Here is a 17,315-nt window from a genome sequence, read left to right as displayed (position 1 = left end):
TATGAGTATCAAGAGCTCAGATGGAAACTTAGTTCTAAGCAAAGAAGGGAAAGCAGAAAGGTGGAAGGAGTATGTAGAGGGTCTATACAAGGGCGATGTACTTGAGGACAATATTATGGAAATGGAAGAGGAGGTAGATGAAGATGAAATGGGAGATATGATACTGCGAGAAGAGTTTGACAGAGCACTGAAAGACCTGAGTCGAAACAAGGCCCCCGAAGTAGACAACATTCCATTAGAACTACTGACGGCCTTGGGAGAGCCAGTCCTGACAAAACTCTATCAGCTGGTGAGCAAGATGTATGAGACAAAATACTAACGTGAATTCTTTACAGACAAATGGAAAAACTGGTAGATGCGGACCTTGGGGAGGATAAGTTTGGATTCTGTAGAAATGTTGAAACACGTGAGGCAATACTGACCTTACGACTTATCTTAGAACAAAGATTAAGAAAAATCAAACCTACGTTCCTAGCATTTGTAGACTTAGAGAAAGCTTTTGACAATGTTGACTGGAATACTCTCTTTCAAATTCTGAAGGTGGCAGGGGTAAAATACAGGGAGCGAAAGGCTATTTATAATTTGTACAGAAACCAGATGGCAGTTATTAGAGTCGAGGGGCATGAAAGGGAAGCAGTGGTTGGGAAAGGAGTGAGATAGGGTTGTAGCCTCTCCCCGATGTTATTCAATCTGTATATTGAGCAAGCAGTAAAGGAAACAAAAGAAAAATTTGGAGTAGGTATTAAAATTCATGGAGAAGAAGTAAAAACTGTGAGGTTCGCCGATGACATTGTAATTCTGTCAGAGACGGCAAAGGACTTGTAAGAGCAGTTGAACGGAATGGACAGTGTCTTGAAAGGAGGATATAAGACGAACATCAACAAAAGCAAAACGAGGATAATGGAATTTAGTCAAAGTAAATCAGGTGATGCTGAGGGAATTAGATTAGGAAATGAGACACTTAAAGTAGTAAAGGAGTTTTGCTATTTAGGAAGTAAAATAACTGATGATGGTCGAAGTAGAGAGGATATAAAATGTAGACTGGCAATGGCAAGGAAAGCGTTTCTGAAGAAGAGAAATTTGTTAACATCAAATATAGATTTATGTATCAGGAAGTCATTTCTGAAAGTATTTGTTTGGAGTGTAGCCATGTATGGAAGTGAAACATGGACAATAACTAATTTGGACAAGAAGAGAATAGAAGCTTTCGAAATGTGGTGCTACAGAAGAATGCTGAAGATTAGATGGGTAGATCTCGTAACTAATGAAGAGGTATTGAATAGGATTGGGGAGAAGAGAAGTTTGTGGCACAACTTGACTAGAAGAAGGGATCGGTTGGTAGGACATGTTTTGAGGCATCAAGGGATCACAAATTTAGCATTGGAGGGCAGCGTGGAGGGTAAAAATCGTAGAGGGAGACCAAGAGGTGAATACACTAAGCAGATTCAGAAGGATGTAGGTTGCAGTAGGTACTGGGAGATGAAGCAGCTTGCACAGGATAGAGTAGCATGGAGAGCTGCATCAAACCAGTCTCAGGACTGAAGACAACAACAACAACAACAGCTCCATGTACTACAATAAGATAGCTTTATTTTGAAAGAAGTGTTTTTATTCCATCCGTTGATCCACTTGATCAGCTGTTGGGTCTAGAGTGAGAACTATGAGTATATGTTGTCTTGTAGAAACATTTCGACGCGTTTCCTACTCGTCAGCTTCAGGTGTCTTCATCAAAATTTTATAAATGTGAAATCAAACAAATGGAAACTACATATAGGAACATCAACAATGTAGGAAAAGACAGGTTGCTACTTACCATAAAGAGAGATGTTAAGTTGCAGACAGGCACAATTAAAAGACACTTACATAAAGCTTTCCCCCACAGCCTTCAACAGTGATAGAGAAACAAGCACCATTCGTCCACAAAGCAAACACACTTCATGAACACATGACTGCCAACTCCAGCATTCTTTCCCGACATGCTGGAGGTGGGGCATGCATGAGGTGTGTTGGCTTTTGTGGATGAATGGCATGCATTTCTCTTTTGCTGATGAAAGCTGTGGTCTAAAGGTTTATGTAAGTGTCTTTTAATTGTGCCTGTCTGCAGCTTAATGCATCTTCTTTATGGTAAGTAGCAACCTGTTATTTATTTATTTATTTATTTACACGTCAAGTTCCACAGGATCAAATTAAGGAGCAAATATCCAGTGCATTGTCAGTGCATGAAATTACAGCATAAAAGTAATATTAGATAAAAATAAAATGTTCATGAAACGAAAAAAGTCAAGCTGTAAGTTTAAGTACACATAAGAATCAGTGTAATTTTTCGAGGAACTTCTCAACAGAATAGAAGGAATGACCCATGAGGAAGCTCTCCTGTTTTGATTTGAAAGCACATGGATTACTGCTAAGATTTTTGAATTCTCGTGGTAGCTTACTGAAAATGGGTGCATCAGTATACTGCACACCTTTTTGCACAAGAGTTAGGGAAGTCGGATCCAAATGTAGGTTGGATTTCTGCCAAGTATTAACTGAGTGAAAATTGCTTATTCTTGGGAATAAGCTGATATTTTTAACAAGAAACGACAGTAAATAATATATGTATTGAGAGGCCAATGTCAAAATACCCATACTACTGAACAGGAGTGGACAAGAGCTTCACAAACTTACACCACTTATTGCCCGAACTACCCATTTCTGAGCCAAAAAGCCTTTTAGAATGGAAAGAGTTACCCCAAAATATATCATCATATGACATAAGTGAATGAAATAACAAAAGTAGACTAATTGTCTTGCCGAACGATTACTTACTTCAGATACCGTACGGATAGTAAAAGTGGCAGCATTAAGTCTTTGAACAAGATTCTGAATGTGGGATTTTCACAACAATTTACTACCTAGACATTTGAACTGTTCAGTTTCACTGTTCATATGCCCATTCTGTGAAATTAAAAAGTCAGGTTTTATTCAATTGTGTGCCAGAAACTGTAAAGACCGAGTCTTACTGTGGTTTAGCATTAGTTTATTTTCTACAAGCCAAGAACTTATGTCATGAACTGCACTATTTGAAACCAAGCCAGTGTTGCACACAACATCGTTTACTACCAAGCTAGTGTCGTCATCAGCAAACAGAAATATTTTAGAGTTACCCGTAATACTAAAGGGCATATCGTTTATATAAATAGGGAACAGGAGTGGCCCCAACACTGATCCCTGGGGTTACCCCCTATTTGACTGTATCCCACTCGGACTCCACATCACAGCCATTCTTAGCACTGTGAATAATGACCTTTTCCTGTCTGTTGTTAAAGTAACGGGTGAACCAATTGTGAGCTACTCCCCATTTTCCGTAATGGTCCAACTTCTGGAGCAATATTTTGTGATCTGATGGCTTAGAAGTAAGTCTAAAATTATCTACATTATCCCTTTCTCCCTTTTTATCAAGCAACTTTTGTAGTAAGTACTTTAATCGTTCAGGAAACTGGCCATTCCCAAAGGAAAAATTACAAATATGGCTAAGCACATAGCTAACCTGTGCAGCACAGTATGTTAATATTCTGCTAGGCACTCCATCATATCCATGAGAGTCCTTAGTCTTCAGTAATTTAATTATTGATTCAATCTCCCCTTTGTCTGTATCACAGAGGGGTATTTCAGAGATGTTTCAGAATATCATTTTCCAAGAGAATTATTTGGTTCCCTGTCAAAATTAATTTTTATTTAATTCACCAGCAAAGCTCAGAAAATGATGGTTAAATACTGTACATATATCAGATCTATCAGTAACAGAAATGTTTTTACTACAGACTGACTTTATATTCCAGAATGAGATTTTCACTCTGCAGCGGAGTGTGCGCTGATATGAAACTTCCTGGCAGATTAAAACCGTGTGCCCGACCGAGACTTGAACTCGGGACCTTTGCCTTTCGCGGGCAAGTGCTCTACCAACAGAGCTACCGAAGCACGACTCACGTCCGGTACTCACAGCTTTACTTTGACTTTATATTGTCGACCCTGTGCTGCTGACCAGACACTTGCTTAACAACTGACCATACTGTTTTATATTTATCCTGTGAATTAGCTGCATTATTTGCATACCACATACTCTTTGCCGTCATACACAAAGTTAATATTGAAGTCTCCACATATAATTAATTTCTGGTACTTCCTATAAAGTAAATCAAGAACCCTCTCTAGCCAATGCTCTGAAATCAGGGAACCTATAAACAACAAAAATTAGAAGTTTAGCTTCACTGAATTCAGTGGCCCCTACATAATATTCAAATATCTGTTCAGTGCAGTGCCGTGATAGGTCTATGGATTACTGTTTTTTACATACGTGGCCACTCCCCCACTGCGCAAGGAACTCCTTGAAAAACAGCCAGCTAATCCGTGTCCTGGTAAAAGAAGCTCTGTATTTTCCTACATCATTTATGCAAATGTAAAATTTTCTTCTTCTCTTCTTCTTCTTCTTCTTCTTCTTCTTCTTTCATGTTCTTCCTGAAATAGAGAAACCTTGTGATGTACCTATAGTTATATTTTCCCCCTCTTTCATTATTCTCTTTCATGTGTGAAGAGAAAAGCCAGTGACTGTTGCCATTGTTGTTTTTTACTGGGATCTTTACTTCCTCATCTTCCTTTTTTAACATAAATTTTATACAGAAAATGTATTCACAACTGTGAATGTGAACAACAATTGGCTGTGTATTTGAATGATGACAGTGAAAATTTTTGCCAGCATGGGGCTCGAATCTAGATTTCCCACTTTATGCAAGTGGTCGCCTTATCCATTTCAGCCAGACTCAAACTTCCATATGTAATTGTCCATGTATCACAATCTGCACTCATACTTTATGTATATTCTCATCCAGCAGGGACATATTATTGAGAGTTGAGGGTATGGTATTGGCGACCAAATACTAAATAGCAGTTCCTGTATTAAGTAATACAGGGCCCTCGAATCCCAATAACTACATTATTCCTGGACAGGGATATACGTAACACACAAGTGCAGTTTGTGACACGTGGACAACAACATATGGAAGTTTGGATCGGGCTGTGATTTGTGCACCGATAGCCAAAGTAGTTAAGACAACTGCTCATGTAAAGTGGGAAATCCAGGCTTGAGTCCCAGTCGGGCACAAATTTTCATTGCCGACAGTGGTTCATATTTTCAATTTATAAAACATTTCTTGTATTTCATGATGGCTGTAGCTGTTACAGTGCCTACTGCTTCGGATTTACATGCATGTCTGTAGGAACAATGCCCTGTACTTCTTAATTGCATCCAAGACTTACTACAAAGAACTTTCTCTCCACTTACGGTTTGTGGAGACCGTGATGCCTTGCTGTGCAGAAGAGATAGTGAGAAAGCATGAAGTAAACAGGTCAGCCGGTGACAGATTGTTGACAGCTGACTAACAGACAAAATGAATAGCTCAGTAGCTAACACGCAACTGATCTGGCCACACCTTAAGAGCAAAAGAATGGACTTGCATATCAGTCAAGATGAGGATGAATTTCTGTATATTTTGCACAAATTCTACACTTATGATGAATTATCTGAGTATAAAATCCTATAAATGACCAATGAATGAGTAGAATGTGCGTAAAGTGTTGTGTTACTGATTTCCATGTTCCCAAAGTTGGAAATTATTCCTTTAGAATTAATGGCTGAATCTAAATGTTTAGCAAGTCTTCCAAGTGCTTCTTTCAGTTCAAATTTACATCAGTATACCCATCCCAGAATGTAGAATTTTATGCCCTGTTTTGTTGAGATACAGTATTAATAGAAGTTAGTGTTGACTACAAAAGTGCATGAGCTGGTTTTTTTCCAAACTTTAAAGCTAGTTCTTTTGCACAAAACAAATTGAACAAAAATTCCTGTTTATGCTTTTTTCCTTAGCTTTACAGTTATGTTGTATCATCTTAAGAAATTACTAAGTCTGTGAGGTTGTCACCTGATACAAATAAAATGCTAAGTCACTAACATAGAGCAAAAGCTGTGATGATCCCATGACTGAACCCTACAGAAAGGCCATTGTGAGTTCTTCCTATGCAGATGATGTGAATTCCCTTTTCATATTACTCAAAAACTGTAGTGTAACTTGCTACATCCTATTTCATAAACAGATACTAAACTAGACATCTACTGAACCATGTTAATTATCCAGTAAAAACTCAATTTCTCTGTAAAATATTATGATTTACGTAATGAAGTGAAGCAGATGATCCAAGCATTTTACCTTTTAAAATGTGATTACATGTTCAGTGAAAATATAAATAACTATCTCACTAGAGCAGCCCTTTTTAAATCCAAACTATGAATCATTTTGTATCCCATTACTACACAGGTGGCTGACAATCCTTGAGTACACAACCTTTTCAGAAATTTGAGAAAAGATGTGAGCAAATTTGGGAAAGGTGTGACAATGGCCAGTAGTCAGTGGTATCTGTTGAGTCACATATTTTATAGAGACCTAACCATGTCATATTTTAATCTATTAGGGACCTCTACATACTAAACTTTCATAGGGGAAACCACTTGTACCATATAGGAATGATGTACCAATGGTACACCTGCTTTTTACAGCCAAACAAATAATCTGTGACAGTTGAACATTTTATTTACAGTGCATATGCCGTAGATTACAGCAACATTCAGATACTGACTACTACCTTACCCCTCTCTGTGTGACCAAAGACCAAGTGTAAATATGATTGTCAAACAACCTGATCAACTGGGACAAGAACCTCCACAAAGGGATTCATGGAATCTTCTTGATTTGCACCTTCAGTATCACAGGGACTTCTGTTTTGCATCTTCACTGCCTGGCATTCAGGCACCTGGCATCAATTCGAATGTTGATCTGTCTGACTAATAATCATTGTGAATTTGTGGCTTCTCAAGCAGGCCTTAATTTGTTTATATTTCCTGCTTGCAACTTGCTGCAGGTATGCTTAAAAATTATGGAGTAATAAGTAGGACTTTTAAAAGAAAAGAAATGTTATGAAATGCTGCAAATATATGTAAGAAGAAAGCCGAATATAGTTGGCAGATCATCACCTAAATTTAATCATACTTTAAATATGTCAGTTTTTTTTTTTTTTAATGATGAAATGATAGGCAAACGAATACTAAATTATTTATGCTATCCATGCCATACCTTTTCCTGATAACATGTAGCCTTATTTTGTACTACAAAAACTGTGCACTTTCGATTGTTGATGCAACTGTGGGAATGCCTGAGAAACTGAGAGTAAGAATGCCTCTTCTTCTGACTACAGTCAAATGAGCTTTAGATTTAACATGATCAGTTTTGGGCTTCTAGCATCATCTTCTGGTCTACCTGTTCATATTAAACAAATACAATGAGCCAGTGCAAACATAATACAATTTATTTACTTACCGATTATGAGTGAACAACACTGGAAGAGGTCAAGGAAGCTGTTAACACGAATTCAATAAGTAATGTGATTGTATTTTGTATGCACTGGCTTAGATGCTGTGTTGGAATAAAATTGGAGATCATACAATAGTAGTCAGAGGCAGAGTGATGGTCAGTCTCAAAATGTGAATTGTATTTATTTACATATTGCTGTCCTGAATCTCACTGTCATTCACTGCATGCAGTACTAGTTGAAGAACTATTTTTGACTGACTCTGTTCGTGTCTTAGTTTTTCCCCCTTCCTCAGAAGAAGGATCAGTTGTTTCAACACACATTTTCAGTAACTGTGAAATGATTTAGAAGTCCCATTACATAATTTCCACTAGCAAATAGCTTCCACTTCATTTTAACACTTGGACAATGAATAATAACTTCTTTACTCTATTAATTTTATTTATTTTGTAGAATAATTGCTCTAAGCCAGTAACTTTTATATCAAGCAGAGTCTGAGGAAAATGCTCTTGATGATGGAAACTCCCTGGAAGCTGAGTCTGATGACATCTGGCAGTGTGGAGTGCCTGCAGGGAACAAAGGCAGCCCGGCCTGGTCACTCACGAGGATCGTCGGAGGAAGGCCTGCGAGCAAAGGCAGGTGGCCGTGGCAAGTCGCTATACTCAACAGGTACAAGGTCAGCACCAGTCTGTGATTGCTACCATCCGAGGGTCAGGCGAGGGGAACATTTAAATGGTATTTACTGGAAGTAGCCTTCCAAAATTATACTGTTAGATCCGATAAACACATTTGAGTCTAATCTCAAATACCCTCACTGGGCCAGCTGAAATTATTTATTTTAGGATATACACTCCTGGAAATTGAAATAAGAACACCGTGAATTCATTGTCCCAGGAAGGGGAAACTTTATTGACACATTCCTGGGGTCAGATACATCACATGATCACACTGACGGAACCACAGGCACATAGACACAGGCAACAGAGCATGCACAATGTCGGCACTAGTACAGTGTATATCCACTTTTCGCAGCAATGCAGGCTGCTATTCTCCCATGGAGACGATCGTAGAGATGCTGGGTGTAGTCCTGTGGTACGGCTTGCCATGCCATTTCCACCTGGCACCTCAGTTGGACCAGCATTCGTGCTGGACGTGCAGACCGCGTGAGATGACGCTTCATCCAGTCCCAAAATGGGGGACAGATCCGGAGATCATGCTGGCCAGGGTAGTTGACTTACACCTTCTAGAGCACGTTGGGTGGCACGGGATACATGCGGACGTGCATTGTCCTGTTGGAACAGCAAGTTCCCTTGCCGGTCTAGGAATGGTAGAACGATGTGTTCGATGACGGTTTGGATGTACCGTGCACTATTCAGTGTCCCCTCGACGATCACCAGAGGTGTACGGCCAGTGTAGGAGATCGCTCCCCACACCATGATGCCGGGTGTTGTCCCTGTGTCGTATGCAGTCCTGATTGTGGCGCTCACCTGCATGGCGCCAAACACACATACGACCATCATTGGCACCAAGGCAGAAGCGACACTCATCGCTGAAGACGACACGTCTCCATTCGTCCCTCCATTCACGCCTGTCGCGACACCACTGGAGGCGGGCTGCACGATGTTGGGGCATGAGCGGAAGACGGCCTAACGGTGTGCGGGACCGTAGCCCAGCTTCGTGGAGACGGTTGCGAATGGTCCTCGCCGATACCCCAGGAGCAACAGTGTCCCTAATTTGCTGGGAAGTGGCGGAGTGGTCCCCTACGGCACTGCGTAGGATCCTATGGTCTTGGCGTGCATCCGTGCGTCACTGCGGTCCGGTCCCAGGTCGACGGGCACGTGCACCTTCCGCCGACCACTGGCAACAACATCAATGTACTGTGGAGACCTCATACCCCACGTGTTGAGCAATTCGGCGGTACGTCCACCCGGCCTCCCGCATGCCCACTATACGCCCTCGCTCAAAGTCCGTCAACTGCACAAACGGTTCACGTCCACGCTGTCGCGGCATGCTACCAGTGTTAAAGACTGCGATGGAGCTCCGTATGCCACGGCAAACTGGCTGACACTGACGTCGGCGGTGCACAAATGCTGCGCAGCTAGCGCCATTCGACGGCCAACACCGCGGTTCCTTGTGTGTCCGCTGTGCCGTGCGTGTGATTATCACTTGTACAGCCCTCTCGCAGTGTCCGGAGCAAGTATGGTGGGTCTGACACACCGGTGTCAATGTGTTCTTTTTTTTCCATTTCCAGGAGTGTATTTTGAAAACTGTAGCTTTATAAAACTAACAAAAATAAATTTGAGAAAGCTGTTATGTAAAATATTTGGCCCTTGTCTGCCTGTTCATTAAAATGTTGTTGCAAATTTTGAGTAAGAGAGACACAAATATTTTGGTAAGTTTTTATTTCATAAAAAAGTTGTAAAAGACCTACAGCCTGTTCTTGAACACAGCTTGCATTATTGCAATATGTTATGGAACAATGAAGTGTGCTAACAATGGCATCACAATCAGTACTCTGCCAGGACATTTGTCTTTAGTGGATTGTTTTCTTCTGTGTCTTACTGACATGAGCACTGATTTGGCAGACATTGTTGTGCTTGAATTTCCTCATCTTCTTCTACTTCTTCTTCTTCTCCACCTCCTCCCCCCTCCCCCTCTCTTTCTCTTTAAGAGAACCCACAATTCAACAAATGTTTGTCCATATTCCTTGCCTTCTGATGTTGTATGAATGTGTATGATTTCCATCATAAATAAAAGAAAGAATAAATACATACATCTACCACGTGAATTGCTTATTTCTTGAAAGGGTAATAAACATTCATCTAAGCTGATTTGTCCATTCCTATTTTTATACAATCATCATCAATGAAGTTTGTCATGTATAAGCAATGTAATGCACGAGTGTGGTCCATCACCTCTCAGTTCATCCTATACAGTACCACTGGTAAGGCGTTTTTGTCCCCTCCTCCCCCTTTTCGCAGATATATTCTGTTCAGAAGTGGCTCACACCCATACCAGATCTAGAAGTTAATATACATTTGTTTCAAGTCAAGTTTGTTATGTTTCAGGCAGTGTTGACTGGACTTTGTGCCCATCCTGAAGATAAGAATTGTCTTCACAGCACATCCCATAGTCTTCCTAGTTTCATTCTCTAGTAACCTCTTTCTTGCATCCACCTCCGTGACTGTAAGCTGGTCCCCCACTTTACTAATTCTACAACAACAACCTGCTCTATCTCCCTCTGCCATTTCACTCCTACACATTACAGTGTGCTGCACAAAACTTAACTGATCTCCACCAGGGTGAACTCACCTGTGCCACATGTTCTTATCCCGTGTGCCAGCTGTATCTCCCTCCCAGCTGCCAGCCACCCTACCCTCCAATTGCCCCTCCCTCCCCCTCTCCATTTGCAGTATCTACATTTTCAATGTCTATACCAGCAATTTTAGCATTAAAAGCTCATCCAAAATCTGTGCAGTTTTTGATTCAGGTAAAATCAGCAATAATAAATGGATATTCTTTTCTTAACTTACATACCCAAAGTTCTAAATGTGCTTAAAATGTTTCAGGTTTTCATTAAATTGTTAAAACAAACAGATTTATTTTAGGAATAACAAAAAATTAATGTGGCTACAAATCAACATAGTAAAATTGTATTAACTGCCAACAGGCCATAGTGTGTGAAATTTAGTCAAAAGGACTCAACTAATCAAATATGCAAATGTAAGAAAACACAATTTTGAGGAACTAAAATCAACTTTTACTTCATTTGGACTGGTAGAGTTGTAACTTGAGGACTGTCAACAATGTTCCAGCATGGCTTTAGAAGGAAATAAGTCCTCTTTGCAGCTGAGTGGTCAGCTCATCTTGATGGCCTTGTGGAGGACATGGGTTCAGTTCGTAGTACTGACAGGGATTTTTGCTTGGTGAGAGGACTGGGAAGGGGTCCACTTAGCCTCCTGGTGCCACCTGAGGAGCTGCTCAAATGAGAAGCATTTATCTCTTTTTTGTCACAATAAATATCTTCCCTTCCTAAAATGGTGTTTGACTGCTCAGAAACTATGACTTATTCTAAAAATGATGATAACCTGATGTGATCACTCTGTAGAGTGTATTGAGTAAGACATAGTTGATATTCTTACTAAATAGAAAACACTTCTTGATAACCTTTATTTAAACAGGAGTATCACATCCAGAGATTTCTGACATGTTTGTTTTTACAATTTCTGCAGGCCAGTGCCTCTGTCATGAAAGTTTTGGTATGTCCTTAATGTGTATAATGTTTAAAAGAATTACAGCCATAATAAAATAGAGCCACTCATTTCTTAAATGTTTTTAACCAACATTGGATGAATTTTTGTTTCTCACCTCGACTATATTATTTTAAGATGACACTCGAATTAAATAAGCACTGTTTGGCTGCATTAAAAATGTATAGGAAGTATTCTGAAGATCTAAATAACATTTATTTTGCTCCTATCGCTACCTGCACCTGCAATGGGAGCACTTCTTTGCCACCAATCCCTCCAACCAAAGCCAACGTAATTTCAACATTGAACCCTGTCTTTCCCAATTCATACCACTATCCAACCATGATCCACTGCCACTACCACCACCACCACCACCACCACCACCATACCTAACCACCCATTAGTTACCTTCCAGGAATTCCTTACCTCCAACTTGGTTTCACCATCCTTCCCCATGTTCCTTCCCCTGAACACCAATCTTTCAACAAAAGAAATAATAGCCATAGATAACCTCAAAACAAATTATGACCTAATCATCCTATCTGCAAACAAAGGTTTCACTACTTTTGTTATGAATCATAGCAACTACCTGGCAGAAAGCCTGTGCCAGTTATCTGACTCCTCCACCTATAAACTCTGTCAGAGTGATCCCATCCTAGAACTCGAACACAACCTCAAATGCTGTCTTAGTGAATCAGGCTCTTCCAGAATATCTCCCCTGAATCCATTTCCCTCCTCACCCCCATGACACCTTGCACACCCACCTTCTGCATACTCCCCAAAATCCACAAACCCAACAATTATAGACGCCACATTGTGGCTGGTTATTATGCTCCCACTGTAAGAATTTTGGCCCTCATTGACAAACACGTCCAACCAGTTGCCCATAATCTAACCTCACACATGAAAGATACCAACCACTTCTTTCATCGTTCTACAGCATGCCAACCTTGCAACCTCCAGGATCTCTACTTGTCACTTTTGATACTGCCTCCCTATACACCAACATCCCCCATGGCTGTGGTCTTACCACTATTGAACACTATCTTTCCCAACACTCTTCCACTCCAAACCCACTGCCTCATTCCTCACACACCTTACTAACTTTATCTTAATTCACAGCTACTTCTCCCCTTGAAGGGACAAACAAATCTGCATCTCAGCCATGGATACCTGCATGGCACCCTCCTATGCCAACCTGTTTATGGGCCATCTGGAGGAGACCTTCCTAGCCTCCCAAAATACCAAACTCTAGTTAAGGTTCACTGATGATACCTTCTTGATGTGGACTCAGGGCCAAGACCTCCATCTTCATTTCTTCACAAACTCAACACCTTCTCTCCCATCTGCTTCATGTGGTCCTCAGACCATACCACCTTCCTAGATGCTGATATCTTCCTCTCTGGTGGCTCCATCTGTACCTCTGCCCACATTAAACCTACCAGTCACCAAAAGTACCTTCATTTCAACAGTTGTCATCCATTACATAAAAGAAAAAAGAAAAATAAAAATAAAACTATACAACCTGCCCACCCAGGGATGGCAGATGTGCAGTGACAATAGCTGCCTTGCCCAATATATTGAAGGCCTCATGAAGACCTTCATGCAAGCAGGCACTATACCCCAGACCTAGTCCACAAACAGATCTAAAGATTTCCAGTGCCTTTTTCCCTCACACACCCAATCCTCCCACCACCCCTAGAAACCAGCCACTCATGTGAGTGTCCCTCTCATCACCCAGTACCACCCCAGACTGGGACAACTGAACCACCAGTGTTTTGATTACCTATCATTGTCCTGAAATGAGAGACATCCTTCCTGAGATACTTCCCACCCCTCCTAAAGTGGTGTTCCATTGTCCAACCAACCTCCACAACATCCTAATCCATCCCTATGCCACTCCCAATTCCAGCCCCTTACCACAAGGATCATACTCCTGTGGAAGACTGAGATGTAAGACCTACACAATCCATCCACCCAACACTTACTGTTCCAGTCCTGTCACAGACTTATCCTACCCCATCAGAGGCTAGTCCATTTGTGAAAGCAGCTGTGTCATATACCAACTCTGCTGGAATCATTTCACAGCACAGCTTTTTATATTGGTATGACTACCAGCCAGCTGTCCACCAGGATGAAATGCCACCACCAAACTGTGGCCAAGTATAGAGTAGAACACCCAGTGGCACAACATGCAGCAGAACATAACAGGCTTGATTTCAACAGCTGCTTCTCTACACAAAATGATTGAACAGTTTGCATTGTGCCCATTTTGTAAGCTTTGGTCATTTGATTCAATATCTTAACTCCAAGCAGCACTCATGGTTGTCTATAAATTGTGTCAGGTCAGAATTTCTCTGCTTCAATCATTATCCCCTGTTTAAGTTTTTTGATCTCCTCACATTCCTGGTTTCCGATATTTTCTTATTACCTAGTAGCCTGATTGTAAAATCTGCAAGTTTTGTGCACAGTGGATCCCAGAGCTGTGACTGATGTCTAGAAAATCAAGAGGCATGGAGCCACATTAACATTTATGAGGTGGTTTAAAGCTCAAGGAAATGAATTCCTCAATTACAGTTTAATACGGGATGAAACATGGGTCATATATGTCAACTTGGAGACAAAAACCATTCAGTGATTTGGGACACATTAACTCACCACATGACCGAGTGAGGTGGCGCAGTGGTTAGACACTGGACTCGCATTCGGAAGGACGACGATTCAATCCCGCGTCCGGCCATCCTGATTTAGGTTTTCCGTGATTTCCCTAAATCACTCCCGGCAAATGCCGGGATGGTTCCTCTGAAAGGGCACGGCCAACTTCCTTCCCCAAAACCAACCATCCAACCAACTCACCACATGAGCCTTTCAAGTGCAACCACACATTTTCTACATGAAAAATTATTACTTTTTTTGGGTCAGAAAGGACGTATTTCTTACTGATTTTAAGGAAAGAGATACTGTACTACAATAAACCTCCAAACAAGCTCAGAAGAGCTATACATGACAAAAGACATGGGATGCAGTGGTCTGGCATTGTTTTTGTACATAATAAGGCTACAGGACATGTGTTTAGGACTTGTTTGATCATCCTCTTTACAGCTGTGATTTGTCACCCAGTAAATTTCACTGTTTCTGGAGATGAAAAAATGGCTAGGGGTCACAGTGGTTGGAAGATTAGATTCAGTTTTACTTCCATATACCGAAAATGGAGATGATTCTTATAGGTGCGGAACAAGTCAAAAAGTATAACATAAAACATTGGAATTAATACTCACTACCCTGTCATTTGTCAGGAGATTCTCAAAACAGGTGATTACGTTACAGTAAACTGGAACTGCTAATATTTACAGAATTAATATGCTGTCAGAATGAAACATTGTTATGCACTTTTAATGAATTTATCATGCACAAAACCATTTACTAATGTCAGTGAAAATTTGATTAGCAGTTATTTCTGTCTTTACTTAACTTGCTACTTATTGTAATGTTTGTATCATCTGCAAACAAAACAAACTTAGCATCTGGCAATGTAACACATGAGAGGTCAGTAATGTACACAAGGAAAAGCTACAGACCCAAGATATAACCTTGAGGAACATCACATGTAATTAATTCCCAATCAGATGAAGACTGAGTGCTTGCAGTACAGATATTTTGCAGTGACACCCTTTGTTTCCTGTTGATAGATAAGACTCAAACCATTTCGCAGCATTGCCAGTGACGCCATAATATACTAATTTACTTAAGAGAATGCTGTGGTTCAATCAAAGGCTTTTGACAGGTCACAGAAAATGCCAGTAACTTCTAATTTATTGTCTAATGAATTAAGTAAATTCTCACTCTAAGTGTAAATAGCTTTCTCTATATCAGAACTATTAAGAAACCCAAATCATAACTTGGACGATGATGAATTATAGGAGTGTGTCAAAGCATGGCTAAGCTCACAGGTGCTGGACTACTACAGTGACGGCATTGAAAAACTTGTTCTTTGATATGACAGTTACCTTAATCTAAGAGGAAATTGTGAAGGAAGCAATATGAAGGAAAAAAAGCTGACTTTGTAGCTTTAAGTTGCACATAATAATAAAAAGACAATGAGGGCACTGAAAAACTTGTTGTTTGATATGACGATTGCCTTGATCTAAGAGGCAATTATGAAGGAAATTAGCTGACTGTTGTACCTTCAAGGTGTACATAATCTAAAAAATCTTAATGTACTGGCACAAAATAAAAAAATAATGGAATTTACTTTCTGAATAGCTCTTGTATTTGGTGTGATCAAAAAGTTAAGAATTTTTTGATTTCACAGGTTTTATAGATACAATTTAACTTATTTTTATTTTGTTGGGGCACATGTTACTGATGTATGTTTGTATTTCAGCATTTTGAATATTTGGTTTATTATTGACAGTTGAAAAGATTATACAAGTTTTCAAGTGCTCAGGAAATTTTTACTTTTGAAAAAGATGGATCAAAAAATTTGCATTAAATTTTGCTTGAAAAATGGAATAAAGTGCAGCAGTGCATTTGAAATGTTGACTGTGGCTTCTGGAAAATGTGTTATGAATAAGACAAGTAGCAAAAACACTTCAATGACAGTCGAGAAGACATTGAAGACTGCCCTGGATGCAATAGCATATAAATTACTGACAGCAATTTGAAATAAGTGAAGAAAATGGTTCTTGAAAGTCTTTGAATCATCATCAGAGATGTTTCTGATGATTCCAGCCTGTCATTTGGCTAGTGCCAAGTATTTTTTCCAGATTTTGTGGGCATGAAATGTTGGCAGCAATATTTATTCAAAAATTGTTGAATTTTGACCAAAAATGACATCACATGGACATCACTTAGAAATTGCTGAATTAGGTCAACAATGATCCAGAACTTGTAAAGAAGGTTATAACAGGTTAGAAAACATGGGTATATGGGTATGGCATAGGAATCAAGGCCCAATTGTCTGAATGGAAACTGCCTGAAGTGATAAGGCCAAAAAAAATTGACAAGTTAGATCACATGTGAAGATTCTTCTCACTGTTTTCTTTGATTACTATGGGATAGTTCATCATCAGTTTCTGCCTTATGCCCATATGGTCAATAAGGAATAGTACCTGGAAGTTATGTGACATTTGGGTGAAGCAATCTGAAGAAAATAATCAGAACTGTTGCAAAACCACTCGTGGAAATAGCATCACGATAATGCTCCAGCTCGCATTTCAATGCTTGTTTGTGATTTTTTGGCAAGAAACAAAACTATTATGTTGCCTCAGCCATCATATTCATCAGATATGGCCCCCTACACCTGCTTTTTCTTATCAATCCTGAAGAGAATCATGGAAGGGTGTCAGCTTGTCACCACAGTTGAGATAAAAACAGAATTTTGGGACAAACTGAACACAATAATGAAAAGTGAGTTCCAGAAGTGTTTTCAAGTTCAGAAAAAGCACTGGCACATGTGTGTTATATCCCAAGGTGATTGCTATGAAAGGTACAAAGCTGATGTTGATGAATAATGATTCTTTAAGAAGAACAAAAATTCCTGTTACTTTCTGATCATACCTATATATGCATTATATGTTACAATATAAATTGTCTTATCATTCTGGTATTGATGTTGTAAAAGCTTAACCACCTAAGTATTGGATTTCTTCTTTGCTCAAGTATTAT

General features: G+C 39.9%; 1 protein-coding gene across 1 annotated transcript in view; it reads left to right on the top strand.

The window, feature by feature from the left end:
* LOC126285028 (coagulation factor X-like) overlaps positions 1 to 17,315 on the top strand; it is a 724,967-nt gene that overhangs the window by 675,931 nt on the left and 31,721 nt on the right. Inside the window, exon 8 of the mRNA XM_049984353.1 lies at positions 7,890 to 8,074. Coding sequence (XP_049840310.1) covers positions 7,890 to 8,074 — 185 coding nt within the window. The remainder of the gene's footprint in view (positions 1 to 7,889; positions 8,075 to 17,315) is intronic.

This window comes from Schistocerca gregaria, chromosome 8 (genome assembly GCF_023897955.1).
Source record: "Schistocerca gregaria isolate iqSchGreg1 chromosome 8, iqSchGreg1.2, whole genome shotgun sequence".
In the NCBI taxonomy this organism is placed as follows: Eukaryota; Metazoa; Arthropoda; class Insecta; order Orthoptera; family Acrididae; genus Schistocerca; species Schistocerca gregaria.
This window is presented reverse-complemented; position numbering and strand designations above follow the sequence as displayed.